The 17,198-nt window shown below is 34.5% G+C and overlaps 1 protein-coding gene across 8 annotated transcripts in view; it reads left to right on the top strand.

Moving 5' to 3' along the window:
- Positions 1–17,198, top strand: part of LCORL (ligand dependent nuclear receptor corepressor like) — a 165,606-nt gene that overhangs the window by 139,135 nt on the left and 9,273 nt on the right. For 2 of the 8 annotated variants that reach the window (XM_039218706.1, XM_039218707.1), the window contains exons 7-8: positions 546–5,356; positions 12,002–12,028. The exons of 2 other annotated variants lie outside the window; for them this stretch is intronic. In XM_039218706.1, coding sequence (XP_039074637.1) covers positions 546–5,356; positions 12,002–12,027 — 4,837 coding nt within the window. In that variant the 3' untranslated portion in view covers position 12,028. Of the gene's footprint in view, positions 1–545; positions 5,357–5,991; positions 6,082–12,001; positions 12,029–17,198 lie in introns of those variants that run through there. 4 more of the 8 variants (XM_039218705.1, XM_039218709.1, XM_039218708.1 and 1 more) reach the window with 3 other exon arrangements.

The following is a 17,198-nucleotide window of genomic DNA, read 5'->3' as shown; positions in this document are numbered from 1 at the left end:
TAGAAAAGATATTCTGTTATTTATATGAAATCCATATTCTTTAATTTTCCTTGTAAGTATCAAAGGTTTCTTTCATTAATAATTTTATTTTCACTACCTTGAAAAAATATTTTAAATAGTTTTCTCCTACATCTTATTTTTCTTATTTGCACTAAATCAGATTGATAATTGTCAAAATAACTTATAAAATGTCTACTTTACAAAAATGTAACTCCTTCTGAAGCACTTTCCATTAAATATTCATAATAGATCCAAAGCACTAAACATTAACAATCTCTAAATATAAGCATATCTTTAATCAGATTTTATATCATAAAACTAGGGCTTTCCTTTGACTATTATACTTGCCATAGGACATTAATTATCATCAGTGCTTCATTATATTTTTGCTGAATAATAATCAAGATGTCATTATTGCAGCTCTATAGGAGTTAGGAGTCCTACAATACCAAAATTTCTTTTGTTCAAACTCTGTTAAAATTATAACTCCTTATAATCCTGGTATTTTTGCTGTAATTCATTTTTTGTTTGATTTTTATTTTTAGTTCAACTGTTGATGCAAAATCAGAGGAAGCTACTAAAATGGAAAAAGGAAAATCAGCATTAAGCAAAGTTTTGGAATCTTTGTGCATACATCACCAGCAACAAGTTTTGGCCATGTTGAAATTTCTAGTCCAAGAGCAAAATGCTGCTTCTCTTTGCTATTGTAATACATCACATACTGTGTCTTCAGAATCTCAAAAGCCCCTAATTGAAGATAATTTACATGGTCTATTCTGTAGTGGTGAATATAGGCTGGCAGAAAGAGGGTGTTTACAAAATGAAAGAGAAAGCCCTGGTGTTGTGCCTCTGCCAGTCTGTATTAAAGATTTACATTATTTATCTTGCCAAACTGTAACTTTTGAACACATTAAGACAGTAGTGAATAGAGGAATTGCCAACAGTTATAATTCTCACAGGTGCTGTTCTGGACTGTTACCAAACATTCGCTCTACAAAATCGACCTTTCACACTCCTCTTTCATCAAGGGAAGTATGTGATGTTTCAGTCAGTCTTAAGGATGTTTGCAGATCTCGAAGTCCATCACCCCCACCATTATCACCTGTACAGAAAGAAGGATTTGAAAAATTAAAAGATGTCGTCTCAGAGCTCTCAGCCTTAGAAAATAATAGACTTGAAATAAACATTAACCAGCCTCCATCTCTCACACCAGCAGAAATAAGCAGTGACAAGGGTGATCATGAAGGTAAAATACATAAAACTAAAAAATTCAGCAACTCTGACTCTTTGCTTCTGGAAGACAGTGATAATTGTACTACAAGTCAGGAAAAAGGTGAAACTACTGTAATTTTTCAAGATTTAATGGATCGTATTAATGAAAAGTTAAAATCAATAGAAACTACAGATATGGCAAACCTTATAAAATTATCTAGCAGTGATTTTAATACAGATAATGATTTAAAATTAAGAGATTTAATAGCCTCTCTCTTGCATAATGCCACGGCCAGTGATTACAGTTTTATGGAATTGCTGAGTCAACATGATAAAAAGGTAGAGAATAAAATTATTCAGACAAGATTTCGAAAGCGTCAAGAAACTTTACTTTCAATGCACAGCTCTCCTGATTCACCCACATTTAGAAGGCAGTCTTTGCAAATAAAAAGAGAACTTGCTAGTCTTGATGAAAAGTTTGTAAGAAAAAAATACACTGAAAAAAATTCAAGGAAGTTGACACGCAATGATGTATTTTCAATGGACAGAGAAGAATTCTATCGTTGCCAAGGGTCTTTACAGAATTCTAAAAGCTCGCGAGATAATAATCATGCAGAAACATTTTCACCAGACTGTGCATTGCAGTCATTGCAACTACCTCTTCATACCTTAGAAACTAACTTAGCTTTTGATACATTTTCAGAAAGCTTTGAAACAACTTCCCCTGGGAAAATGAGCATAAGAAAATTACAGGAAAAATCTGCAGCTGGAAAAAGACTTTTGCAAAATCATAAGGAGAATCCAAAACTGGAGAGTACCGAAACTCCTTTGAAAAGTGATGTTTCTGGACTTTTGAGCAGAACTAAACGACATATTGTGCCCCCAGGATGGTATTCTATATATGTAACAAATAATTATGTTTTCAAAAAATCCCCTAAGGCCAAAAAAGTTTCTGAATCTGCGAAAAAAAAGGTTCCAGTGAAAAATAATCAAATTGAAAGCTCACACAATATAGATCTAAACAAAATTGCAATGAATTCTAATTTACAAGTTGTTGTGGAACGTTTGGAAGATACAATAAATATGGCCAAAAAGTCTTGGAATAATCACTCATTATCTGAAGGATGTAAGACATCCAAGAAATTGATAGAAATTGATGGTAAAGATCAAAATGCAGGTAGAAATATGACTCTAACTGTAAGCAGAATGACATGCAAAGAGCAGAGTTTATCAAAATCTGTGGTAGCAGCCAGTAATATCAAAAGCAATCATCTACCTACAATAGATTTGAATAGCAAAAGACTTGATAATCTGGAAAAGTCCTCTATTTTAGATACGAATAGATTGATTTCTGGTGTTCAAAATGTGCCAACAAAATACGAAGCCATTGAAAGCTCTTCTTTTTCCAGCTATTCTAGTCCTATCAAACTCATGTTTTTATCTGAAGTTAAAAGCAGTGAAGGAGTCAAATATACTTTGACTTCAGTTGGTACTTCCAAGTCAAATACTGATCTTCCTTCTGAAAAATATACAACTTATCATGTAATTGAAAAACAGCCAGAAACAAATGAAGATATCCCAAATGCCAACTCTGAAAATTTTAGTTCTAATCTTAATGGTTGTGACACTCTTCAGGGAGAACTAAACAAATTTAATTGTGCAAAGAAAACTACAGAATCCCCTGCAATGTTTATAGATGATATGAACAGTGATAAAGCACAAGACAAACCTAAGGAAAATCCAAGTGATGGTATTGATGCATCTTTTAAACGAAAACCAGGTAGACCTAAAAAAATAGGTCCCCAGGTTGTGAAACAAGTTAAGCGGCCAATTGGAAGACCGCCCAAACCTAAAACTGATCAAACAGACATCACCATTTGCCAAAATGAATCTTTTAGTGCTGGAAAGAGAAGTCCAGAATCCCTCATATCAGAAGTGAAAGAAGGTACCTATAAAAAGAGTATTACTGTAACTGTTATTTATGGAAGATCAAGAAGAACTAAAAGACAAGTTTCTGAAGGAACTGTAAACATAAGCAATGTTATGTCTTTCAGCAATAATGCTGATTTTCCAACTGAATGTAATAGTCTCAGAAATATTAGAGAATACAAAATTGACTCAGGTGAAAGAAGTGCTATTTCAAGTTTGACTACTGAAAGTGAGATCTTGGGGTCTGGCTTTGAATATGTTAGGCCAATCAAGAACGAGTCTGTGATACCTCAACCTTCCAAGAACATTATCCGACCAAATCAGAAGCCTTTTGCAGTGATTAGGAAGCCTGGTAGACCTGCAAAAGTGAAAATTTCTGGCATATCTGTGACTATTAATAGAGTTTCACCTCAGGAGAGAGAAGTAAGTATTAGTAGCTGCTTGCCTCCTTTAGAACAAGAAAATATATTGGAAAAAACTCTGGCTGAAGAAAAGTATGATCACCAATGCAATAAGATGGACACAAGGCACACTGAAGCTGACATATTTAAGAATGGATCAAAAAGTATGGTTGCTACTATACCTTTGAGACATTCTGTTAGGGATAGAAAACCATCTCTCCATCTCTTACATCCATTAGCATCTTCTAGCTCACTTATTTATAGAAATGCTCTGCTCCGTAAATCGTATAAACTCCATTTACAGAAAGGTAAAAGTCAGCAGGAAAAACATAGGCAGTCAAGAATAAAAATAGCTTCAAAAGGTACCCCTGGACCTAGAAATTCAAAGAATGCAAAAATGTGTTTGGAAGATAACAAATTAATACCCATTTCTGAAGTATCCTTGGACCCTATAATTTCATCAAACCCTTTGCTCAGGTGGTGGGCCTCTTCTACTTCAAATGATTCCTTATTAGAGGAATTAAACAATAGATTTGAGCAAATAACAAATGCTTGGGTGCAAGTGAGTGGAGATGAAGCTGAAAATTGTGTTCATAAAAAAAGAGAATGCCTTGAAAATGACAATTTCAAAATAGCAAACCCTTTGGAAACCTGTCTTTTAGAACTTGAAGTTTCACCTGTAAAAATGCTTTTTCGGAAAAAGTATGATTTGAACGAACTCTGTATCTGGTTTATGCAAACAACAGAAACACAGTCTCTTTCACTAGTTAGAAAAGCAAATGCTCGAAACCCTTTGGAAGTAATAAATACCAGAGGAGTTAAATTAGGGACCAAATATTCTCATTTTAATACCAGCCCCTTCAGAAAGCACTTTAAAAAATTTGCACTATCTTCTCCTTCAAAATCAGCAGGGAAGTTGCATGTACTGCATAAAATGGTTAGCTCTCCACTGTTAAATGTGAAAAGTAATTTAACATTAGCTAGGTTAAAAAGAACTGAGTTTAAGAGGTTGCAACACGAAAGGTGGAAAAGAGAGGGAAAGCTGCACAACCATGGAACAGTTGATTGGATTTCTAAAAGGAGGAACTTAAGATTTTTCTGCCAGAATCAATTTTTTAAAAAGACTGAGGGGGGAACAAATGCTGACATCCCACTCCAAGGAAAAAACACAGTAGATAATCAGTTTATTTTGCCACCTGAGATCAGAGATGACTCTTTGCAACAGAAGGTGGCAATGTCTGACTTGAAAACACATGCTAATTTAGAGAATAACTTTAAGTCAGAAGCAAAGGAGAATGGAGCAAATTGCACCCAAAAAGATTTTGAAAAGGGACCAAGACTAGGAAATGTATGTCCAAATAATTGGAGGTCAAAAACCTTAAAAGATTGTAGAATATTTTTGAGGAAGATCAACTATCTTGAACACAGAAATACTTTTAAGCTAAATACAATAATTTACTCTCCTGAATCTATTGACAGTGGAACTAATCATCAGACTCACATAGAAGAATCAAAGCGCTTTACCTTAAGATCCCATTCTGCTAGGCAAAATTCTTTTAAAAAGCAATGTAAAGAAATAGAAAATGCTAAAACAAATAGTCCTTCAACCGATAAATTTCCTGGCCAACTTGACAATAGTAAATTAAATAAATGTGTTAATTATGACAAGAATCCTGATAGTTCTGACGTTCTTAGCAAATTGAACAAAAGAAAAAGACCGCCATGGAAGACCACAGAAATGTCAACAAAAAGATATAAACGACAGTCTTGCAACAGTGGACAAATGGCAAACTATTATTCAAAATCCCAACTAGGTAAGTTTTTCTCTACTTAATTTTAAAGTTTCATTGTAGGTGCCTTGAGTAAAGTATGAGATAATGGGTAGAAAAGGAACAGCTGATTTAGTTTCAATTTATTTCCAAAGTATTTGGACAACCTAATTTCTTGGCACCTAGTATGAAACTCAATGAAATTAGGTTCTACTAAATGTACCCATGCGCTTCCCTACATTTTAATGTGTCCAGGATTTTAAGCAAATTAAAATATATTTAGAAGAGTGATAGCTTCTAAACATATTATTAATGTACAAGTTATATTATCTGCTTTTGTATTTGATCTAATATAACATATAGAAAACAGTTTGGTAAATATGCCTAAGGAGCTATCTAAAAATTAACTACTATATATAGGATAATATATATTTATTGTCTTGATAAATTAATAACTTTAAGACCATGTGGAAAGAAGTAAGCACTATCTCATTGCAAAATTGGTGAGGTCTATAACATATATAATAATTATAGGATATCAGTTACACTTTCACCACTAAGTTGCCATACCCTTTGGTACTGCTTTGGGAACCATTTTAAGACTCTGCTTATTTAAATAGTGTCAACAAGATATTTTCTTCAGTAAATAAGCAAACATGTTGAATAGTTTTTTTTCATAGGAGATATTGAACTAGATTCCATGGATATAAAAATGAGGATTTCTTTCCAGAGATAATCTATAGCCTAGCAAGGGAGAAAGTCATATGCAGGTAATTTTAAAGTAATGCTAAATTTAGAATGCAAACTGCAATTACTTTAGTAAGTGATTATGTGCTTTACTTACTCTGTGGGCCTGACATTGGTGCCTTAGGGGAGACTCTTACCCTTAGAGCCTAGCAAAACAGGATATGAACACCGTAAATGCTGATGTAGCTAGTTCCATCTCTCCTTATTGATAGGTGCTAGACAGTTCAGGATATGAAAGAGTGCCAGGTGGTATTTGTAAATTTAAGGACATGAGATCAAATGGTTGCATTGTTACATTGTATATTTTCGGGGCTTTTCTGAGCGGGTTTATGGAGATATTGGTGGCTTTATTTTTGTTACATTTTTAAAGCTAAAAAACCACGATTAAGTCTTATATTAAAATATTAAAAGCCATAATTAAACTCAAGTTTTAATAGGTTAGATGATTATAATGACCCCCAAAATTCGATTAATTGAATGACTTTAAAATACCTAGTTCAGTAATATTTAACATGAATTAATTAAAATTTTTAACTTTGCAACGTGCAGTGATTAAAGCTTTATTATTGGTCAAATTAGAGTCTCCATTATGAAAGATGAATCAAATCTAAAAAATAATGTCCTTTGTTTCTTGTCCTCAGGATAACTAAAAATATCATAACAAATAATATGTCAGAAAAGAGGGAAGAAGTCTGATAGTGATTTAAAAAACAAATTTATAATTCACCTAAAAATATATACACATACTTTTAAAAGACTGTCATGAATGGATATAAAGTGCAGTGTTTCATTTTTAATTCTTTATATCATTTTCATTTCGTGCTGTTAGATTTACCGAAGACAGTTCGCATTAACTCATTTTACAACAGAACCGTATTTTGTCCTTTTAGCTTCTTAACCATTATATCCTCCAAGTTATAAATATAAAATTTATTTAATGATTCTTTATCTCACTAAATATAAGATCACCCAAGAAAAACAAGATGGAAGATGCCTGATTATTACTTTTTAAATTAATCTCAAAATTCTTCTGTTAAATTAAAAAATTTTTAGTATTATATATTAAGAGTTTTTCACCTTTTCTCATTTTTAAAATTACTAGTACTATTCCTGTTCTGCTTAAAATTTTATTTATCTTCTACTGATAACTTTCCTTCTTTATTTTTTAACATTCATTTTTTTTTAAATCAACAAGGACATTATTTTTACAGTTGTATTTATAGCAATATTTGTTATATTTATCTGATTTTAAAATGTTTCTTAAGATGTTCTTTTTTTCTCATTATTCTTGGTATTTCATATTTCTTAATGCCTTTTTGGAAATGACATAAAATTCATTATTTTATATGTGTTTTTCTTCTTCATAGAATAATTAGTGATTGGAGAATTGAGAGAGACTTAACAAGAAATTCTCTAGGAAAATTCATAGGGCAATGTACATAATGAATTATGGAATATTTCTATTGATGCAAAGTTTTGCTTCTACCATAAATGTCTTGTTTTTGTACATTTCAAGATTACTGTCTAGATATAGTTTAATACATAGGAATTTTAGAATTTATACTTTGCTGCATTTGTACTACTGTATATCAATTGTAGTCAAGGAAAGGAAAGAAGTGCAATTCTGTCCTATTCTTAGTACAGTAAATACTTAATGAATGCCTACAATATGCTCTTAGACACCATAGGAAGTTCAGAAAGTCCCCTTTCCATCTAAATAAGAAAGCAAGGCTTGTATGTATGTATTCAATAAATAGAATATATCATATGTTTTAAGTGGGATATTATATTACTACTAATTAAGGGGATAGAATGGTTAAAGTCATGACTTATAGTCTCATGGAGCTTATCATTTTCATGTGGGACAGTGAATAGGCAATTACAGTAGAAAGTAGAGTGCTGTGACTGGGGAGAGAGATGGCTTATAGAAATACATAGGAGGGAAATTGAACCCACGTTTAGAAAATTAGGCAAGGACTCCTACACAGTCACATCTAAGCTGAGATTTGAAGGCTACCAAATTATTAGAAGTCAGGAGAGGAGTTTTTCAGGTAGAGCAAACTGCATGTGGAAAACTTAGGTGACAGAGCAGGCTAGAACACTGAGTAATTTAATTCATACAGCTGAGGCATAAGAGAGGAAGTAAGACTAGGGCAAGGCATGGATGGAAAAATGGCAAAAGATAAAGCTACTGAAGGAAGCATAGCCCAAATTGCGGGGCCAATGTCAGTTAACAAGAAAAAGTTTCAAACCCTAATAGTGGCCTGTAATAGAGGACAATAGATATATTTGACAGAGGTCTATTAAACAGAATCAGTATGTCTAAGAGAGTAGAGGAATAGAGGGTACTATCCAGGTTTTAGTTTGAACATCTAAGTAATAGATGACATATCTCCATTCACTGAGATAAAAGAGAACATTCAGACTGTGCAGTTTTAGACATAAGGAATTTAAGTGGTATGTCCAAGAAAGAGGTTTAGGAAATAATCACAGTAGACCCTTGGACAATGCAGGGGTTAGGGGTGCTGACTGTGCATTAGAAAATCTGCATGTAACTTTTGACTCCCCCAAACCTTAAATACCGAATACCTGTTGATCAGAAGCATTACTGATAACATGAACAGTCAGTTGACACATATTTTCTGTGTATTATATACAGTATTATTACAAGAAAGTAAGCTATAGGAAAGAAAATTTTATTAAGAAAGTCATTAGAGAAGGACGCCTGGGTGGCTCAGTCGGTTAAGCGTCTGACTTTGGCTCAGGTCATGAGCTCACGGTTCGTGGGTTCAAGCCCTGCATTGGGCTCTGTGCTGACAGCTCAGAACCTGGAGCCTGCTTTGGATTCTGTGTCTCCCTCACTCTCTGCCTCTCTCTCACTCTCTCAAAAATAAATAACATTTAAAAATTTAAAAAAAATTATAAGAGAAAATGCATTTACAATTCTGTATATATCTTTATGGGAAAAAATCTGCATGTAAGTGGACCCATGCAATTTAAACCTGAGTTGTTAAAGATCAACTGTGGTTAATATGGGAAAGAGGTCCGAGTTACACATAAAGATTTCAGAGTCCCGTAAGAATTGAAGCCATGAGAGTGGAATAGATTATTCAGTGTAAAATGGGAAGAGCCTAGGGTTTCAGAGTCCCAAAGACAGAGGGAAAAAAAAAAAAAAAGATACATAGAAGGAGACTGATGAAGCTAGTCACAAAGTAAGAGGAAAGCCAGGAGAGTATAAGGAAATATGTTTTAAGAAGGGATAAAACAACTGTAAACTGTTGATAAGAGGTCAGTTAAGTCCTGAAACGTTTCCATTAAAAGTAGCACCAGGGTTATTGTAATGATTTTGGTTTTGGTGGGGAAATGCAACCAGAAATCTTATGACTGACTTAATGCAGGAAGAGGATATGAAGAAAATTAGCACAGAAAACTGTAAATGGCTATGACTGAAGAGGAAATAGGGAGATAGCGAGAGGAAGCTCTAATGAAGACTGGTTTTAAAAAAAAGTTTAGATGCCAGTAGAAAATGAAAGGTTGAAGATACAAACATGAGATCGCAAGCTGTGGAGATGGAGTGAAGCCCCAGAGTTGATTATTGAACATTGTGGACCATGATTAGATTGGTTTGGGCCAGAAGAGTCACTTCTCTCTTAAAACATGAGAACAATGGGAACAACATATGGGGATGCAAATCAGTTTACAAATCCATGGGCAGAAGATTGAGGATGTTAGATCTATTTTCAAGGAGTCCAGATGTAATTTAAGGGTAATATGCTGGGCATTGTACAATGTAGGTAACATATGAAATCTGTCTCAAGAAATAACAGAATTTAACAGCGTTGTGATTTTTATCTCAGCTGCCAGAATGTAAGCTTGGACAAAGGTGGGCCCTTAGATTTAAGTGGGTTAATTGTATTCACAAATAAACAAAGAAATCAAGCCTAGAATTCATTCTGTGAATAGCGAGAAACTGTATGATCAAAGTATAATTCTAGAGAGTCTTTTCTGATCATAGCACACAGTATAGATTTGAGGAGGAGGACAAATGGGGTATGTGAAAGGCTAGCTGCAAGAGATGATTTTTGAGGTGATTATGGCCTAAAATGGAGTATGGCTATTGAAAATAATAATATAGAACTTTTGAATATCAGTATCTTTTGAGTTACCAAGTAAATATGTGCCTTTCCTAATTGACAAATATCTGGATGTAAATAAGCTTACTTTGGACACATTTAAGGAAATTTTAAGACTAGAATAACTTATGTGGACTTGAGGTTACTATACTCAGTGTACTCATCTAAAATATTAAATTTTGCCATAAAAACTAAGAATTCAAATTTATACTTTGAATTAGATTCTGAGGTGGCCTACAACTGCTCAGTGTGTCTGTGTCTCCTGTTTTGTCATTGGTTCTCAAAAATGACCAAATACAGACTTTCCCATTCAGAATTCTGGTTTTCACACAGGTGTGTAACTGATGTGTGATTTTTAACTGATAGTATACTCCTTTACCTCCCTGACACTAAAGCCAACCATACGTCCTCCTCTGGTCCTGCTCATGAATGGTTTCCCTCAGTTTTTGAATCCTAACTCAAAATGTCCTTTTAGATTTGTCTGTTTGAGGCATGCCTTGGCACAGAATAGCCTAAACATTTTAGCCATAAAATTTAGAGTTAACATTTCTTCATGTGCTATTATTCAGCTTCATAATCATCATTTAATGGGAGAACTGTGAAGCACAGAGTAGATGATTTTCTGAATTTCATTTATTCAGATAGAGAAACATTTCTAGCTGACTCACTGTCACCTTAATCTAGTTTGCTACACAAGCATTCTAGAGACAGAGCCCAAGATGCAGTAGTGTTGCAAGACATTCCTTGTGCAAAGGGTTCTGGGGTCCCACAGCTTTGGGAAATGCTCAGTTCTCTTTCCTGTGCCTCCTGACTCACAGTGTCCCATTAACATGTTAAACTCCATTGTCCAAACTTTATATATCACAACTTTCTATATCCTACAGTTTGGGAAACATAATTGGAAAACACTGCTCTACATAGTTTCCTGAGTAAAGAGAAGAGTTCTAGGTTTTGAAGAGTTTCTAACTCTTGCTGTAATGCTGTATTTAAAAATATAGAACAGTGACTTTGATAATCCCCTGTCTTAATGTTTTTTTCTTAGATTTTTTTCTTGGATATTTTATATTCTGTTTCTCTGTCAACCATTACTTATTTTTTACACAATATTCTACTTCACTAATTGTCCTGCATCTTTCATGGAAAGCCATCCAATTTATTCAACAACTTGGAAACTTTTTCTTTTGATTTAGGCATTGTGTTAGACATTAGAGTTACAAAGGAACTCAGGGAACTTATTAAGAAAATATTTCAAATAATTTTTACTTTGGCAATATAGTATAATTTGAAGAAAGATAATTTGGTTGATTCTCTATTACTAGTGGGTATGGAGTACAGAACTATTTTCAAACATAAAATTAATTATCTAAATCAGGGAGTCTGGCCCATCGCCTAGTTGTAAGTAAAGTTTTATTGTTACACTGCCATGTTTGTTTACTTACGTTTTGTCTAGTGCTGTTTGTGCCACCCAAGCTGAATCGAGTAATTGTGTAAAGCCCACAAAACTTAAAATACTGATTATGTGGCCCTTCGTGGAAAAGTTTGCTGACCCATTTATATCAGTAGAATTTGGTATGTGGCTAGAAAAAGTCATTGGATTTTTAAAAATAGATTAAAGTTACTATATCCAGTTTATTCCCAACACCCTATCTTCTCCCTGGTCTGGACAATATAATACATTTCTAACTTGTAGTTGTTTTGTTTTGCTTTATCTCTATGGGACAAGACCTGTCTTTATCCAGCAGAATGGTGCTGGGGGAGCCATAGTGGCAGTTTTATTCTATTTTTGTAAATCTTTATTCTCTCCCCGCAGCCTCCAGACCTGCTTTGTCTATCTGAGGTAAGTTGAAGGGTCACTTTTCCTCTCTTCCTTCACCAGTGGCTGCCACCTGTTAGAGTGATTTCAGTGCTTTATACCTTAAATTCCTTCCTCAAGTGTTCTCTTTTCCCCTTTTCTACCCTGGTTTTCTTCTTTACTTCTTCACTTAGGAATTTGGAATTCTTGGTTGAGCTACACTAGCTTCCATTTTTCTCCCTGATTTTTCATGGTCAGTAAACACTTTTCTTTGTAGTGGAGCTGAGCATTCTGTGATTATAAGTTAAGTCTATTGAATTCACCTGTTGTTTAAGGGGGAGGGCGGGGGCGGCAGAGTAGGTGTCTGAATGTTTCATCCTGCCAGTTTTTTTTTCTTGAATTTGTTTAATTTAAATAAGACCTTGGCTTAATTTTCCTACCCCACCCCCATTCCGATTCCAGGCAACCTGGAAAATTCATTTGCTTGCTACTTTGATTCTGTACATAGAAACAGAAAGCTGGATAGACTCCATTAATTTATTCTTTGAAAAACATCTCCTATGTGCCGGGCAATATGCTAGGCTATGTATAGGCTGTATATATAGGATATAGTGAGGGAGACAAAACCAGGTATTGTTCTGCCCTCATGGTTCAAGTTTATTAGGAGAGGCAGACATTGAGTAAATAGTTACACAAATTTTACAAGTTCATAACTGTAGGTGGTACAATAAGAATTCCTTATAGGGATATCAAGCCAGGTAAATGGGGAAGACTTGTGTAAGGAAATGACCATCAAACTGAACTGTGAAAAGTGAGTAGGAATTAACGAGGCCAGGTAGCAGACAACTGGGCGGGGAGGACTGACTTTCAGGAAGAGTTGCATGTGGAAAAGGTGCAGCATGGTGTTCTTTGCAGGTAAGACAATGACCGGTATGCCTTGAGTCAAAAGAGAAAGGAGGAACATGGTATCAGGTGTGAAGATAGAGGAGTAAGTGAAGGATAGACCATGTAGGTTCTCATAAGTCATGTTTATGTAATTTCAATAGCTTCCCATTGCTCTTACAGTAGAGATTTAAATTGGGAGTGGATGGGGAAGGTATATGACATCATCAGATTCTCCTTCCTAAAGGATCTGACCGCCTTGTCGAAAATGAATGGTAGAGTGCAAGAGTGAAGTCATAGACCATTATGGGGTCCTAATGATAACTGTGCTACTTTAAAACAATGCTTTACAAACTTTAGTGTGCATCAGAATCACCAGGAGGACTTATTAAAAAAGAAATGGTTAGGCTCCAAGCACTTTCTGTTTCAATAGTTTACGGTGTGGGGCCCAAGTGATGCTTATGTTGCTGACCCAAGGACCACACTTTGAGAACCATTGGTATAGAGTGTAGAGTGTTGTGGTAGAAGGAAGATTAATTCCTTACTAATATAATCATTATGTTGTAAATTTCCCTCTAAATACCACTTTAGCTATATCCCACAAATTCTCTCTGCTCTGTTTTCACTCCCATTAAATTAGAAATATTTTCTAATTTCCCTTGCAGTTTCTTGTTTAACCCATGGATTACTTAGAGATGTATTGTTCAGTTTCCAAATATTTGAGGATTTTCCAGATACCTTTCTCTTACTTATTTCTAGTTTGATTCTGCTATGCTTGTAAAATATATTTTGTATGATTTTAATTCTTTAGAATTTATTGAGATCTGTTTTATGATCCAGAGTCTATCCAAATCTACTTTAATAACTGTTCTCTGTGTTCTTGAAAATAATGTACATTCTGCTGCTGCTGGGTGGTGTCCCCTTTCAGCCGGTTGATAGTGCTGTTTATTTCTTTTACATCCTTCTGAGGTTCAGTCTACTTCTATTTATTCTTGAGAGAAGTGTTTTGAAATCTGCACCTATGATTCTAGATTTTCCTATTCTTTTAGTTCTGTCAGGTTTTGCATCATGTATTTTGAAACTCTGGTATTTGGTGCATATACATTTGGGATTTTTATGTACTTTTGATGAATTTACTCCTTTATTCTTTGGTCTGAAATCTTTTTTTGTCTGATAGCCATGCCAGCCTCCTTTTCCCTAGTTTTAACATGGTATATCTTTTCCCACACTTTTATTTCTAACATATATGTCTCTAATGTGAGTTTCTTTGAGGCAGCATATACTTGAGGCTTGCTTTCTCATTCAGTCTGACGATCTCTGCCTTTTAATAGACCATTTTCCATTTCATGTGATCTTTGATGTGGTTTAGTTAGCCAACTTTCTACTTTTTTAAAAAATTCAGTTTAATTGACATACAACATATTAGTTTCAGGTGTACAACATAATGATTTGCTACTTGTATATAGTGAAGTGATCACCACAATAAGTCTAGTTAACATTTGTCACCATAGTTACAATTTTTTTCTTGTAATGAAAACTTTTACAATCTATTCTTTAAGCAAGTTTGAAATATGCAAAACAGTATTAATTACAGCCACCATGTATACATTACACCCTCATGACTTATTTTTGTTATAACTAGAAGTTTATACCTTTTGACCCACTTTACCCATTTTGCTCTCACCTCAGGCATCCACCAGTCTCCTTTCTGTTTCTATGAGCTTGGTTGATTTTGGTTTTTGTTATTTTAGATTCTCCGTATAAGTGAGATCATCTGGTATTTGTCTTCCTCTGACTTAATTCACTTGGCATAATGCCATCAGTGTCCATTCATGTTGTCACAAGTGGCATGATTTCCTTACTTTTTGGATAATATTTCAGTGTGTGTGTTTGTGTGTGTGTGTGTGTGTGTGAGAGAGAGAGAGCGAGAGAGAGAGAGAGAGGAAGAGAGACATTCTCTTTACCCATTCATCCATTGATAGCCTCTTAAGTTGTTTCCATATCTTGGTTATTGTAATTGATGCTGCAATGAACCTGATGGGGAGTACATATTATCTTTTCAAGTTATTTTCATTTTTTGGATAAACATCCAGAAATGGAGTTGCTGGATCATATGGGAGTTCTATTCTTAATTTTTTGAGGAACATCCATACTATTCTCTATAGTGGGTATGCCAATTTACATTCCCGCTGATAGTACACACGTTTGCCTTTTCTCCAAATCTTCACCAATACTAGTTATTTCTTGTCTTTTTGATAATAGTTATCCAACTTTCTATTTTCTATTTGTCTCATCTATTATTTACTTTTCTCTTTTCCTGCCTTCTTTTGGACAAGTTGAGTGTATTTTATTATTCTATTTAATCTCTTAGTTTTTAGGCAGTACTTGCTGTCACGTTTACCCTATATATCATTAATATAAACTACATTCAGATAATGTTATAATTTCATGTATAATCTTAAGAACTGTACAGTACATTTGCATTTTCTCCCTCCAAACCTTTGTGCTATTATTATTCTCATAGTTGTCCTTCTGTAAATGTTATAATCCTTTCAATATATTGTTACTATTTTCCCTCTGTACACTTATTCAGAGATTTTCAAAATAGGAAAAGTATTTTCTCTGTGAATTTTCCATTTCTGGTGCTTTTCATTCTTTTGTACAAATCCAGGATTCTATGTGATAACATTTTACTTCTGCCTGAATAACTTCCTTTAGCAATTCTTGCAGTGGGGGCTTGCTGTTTATTAATTCACTCAGCTCTGTCTTTTTATGTCTGAAAAAGTCTTTATTCCACTTTTTTGTCACTTTTGTTTTTGAAAGATATTTTAGCTGAATATGAAATTCAGATGTGACTATATATTTCTTTTAGTACTTTGAAGACATTCCTCCACTGTCCTTTAGTTTGCATTGTTTCTGAAGAAAAGTCTGCTGTCATTCTTATATTTGCTACTCTACTGTTTTTTGCTTTAGTTGTTTGTAAGATTTTATCACTGGCTGGGGCGTCTGGGTGGCTCAGTCGGTTAAGCATCTGACTTTGGCTCAGGTCATGAACTCGTGGTTCATGGGTTCAAGCCCCACGTCAGGCTCTGTGCTGACAACTAGCTCAGAGCCTGGAGCCTGTCTTCAGATTCTGTATCTCCCTCTCTCTCTGACCCTCCCCTGCTCACGCTGTCTCTCTCTCCCTCTCCCTCAAAAATAAATAAAACATTAAAAAAAATATTTTATCACTGGTTATCAGCAATTTGATTATAAACGGATTTGGCATTGTTGCCTTATGTTTTTTTCTGTCTGGAGTTTTTTTTTTAATAACTGCTTGGATATAGTTTAGTTTTTATCATATTTGGAAACCTTTCAGCCATATTTTCTTCAAATATGTTTTTATCCCCCTTGTTTCTACTTTTGGGATTCCAATCACATATGTTATGTCATACAGATCACTGACACCTTCTCATTTTTGTTAATTTTTTTATGTTTATTTATTTTGAGAGAGTATGTGGGAGGAGCAGAAAGAGGGAGGGAGAGAGAGACAGACAGACAGAGAGAGAGAGAGTCCCAATCCTTACTGTCAGCAGAGCCTGATGAGGGGCTCAAGCTCACAAACCATGAGATCATGAACTGAGCCGAAACCAGGACTGAGCTACCCAGGCACCCCTTTGTTCATTTTTTTTCTGTTTCATTTTGGATTATGCTATTTCTATGTTTTTAAGTTTGATAGCCTTTTCTTTGGATTGTCTAATCTGCTGTTAATAACACCCAGGATATTTTCATTTCAGAAATTGTATTTTTATCTCCAGGGGTTTAAATTTAGTCTTCTTTGTATCTACTATATTTCTCCTCATGCTCATGCTTTCCTCAGCTTCCTGAATGGATGGAGTATATTTTAAATACCTACATTTACATCCTTGTGTGCTTTTACGATCTGTATTATCTATCAGTTCCTACCGATTGATTTTTCTCTTCATTTTGGATAATTTCCTGTTTTGTACATGCCTGGTAATTTGGGACTGGATGCTACACATTGTCGATTTTACACTGTATGCTGGGTTGTTTTTACAATGCCTTCAATGTTTTGGGGCTCAGTTCTGAGACGCCATGAACTTATTAAGAAAAATCTTTTATCCTTTCATATCTTGCTTTTGGGCATTGATTTTGGACATTTTGGATTGTCATACTTAGTGAGTAGAGGCCACTGATTCTGCTAAACATTCTATAGTGCATAATAAGACAGCTCCCCACAAAAAAAAAAAAAAAAAAAAAAAAAATCACTTGGCTCCAAATGTCATTTGTGCTGAGGTTCAGAAATCCTGCTCTAGGGCTAATTTTACCCCCA

This window comes from Hyaena hyaena, unplaced genomic scaffold, assembly GCF_003009895.1.
Source record: "Hyaena hyaena isolate Hyena2069 unplaced genomic scaffold, ASM300989v1 scaffold_774, whole genome shotgun sequence".
Taxonomy (NCBI): domain Eukaryota; kingdom Metazoa; phylum Chordata; class Mammalia; order Carnivora; family Hyaenidae; genus Hyaena; species Hyaena hyaena.
The sequence above is the reverse complement of the archived record's forward strand: the minus strand, read 5'-3'. Positions and strand labels throughout refer to the sequence as shown.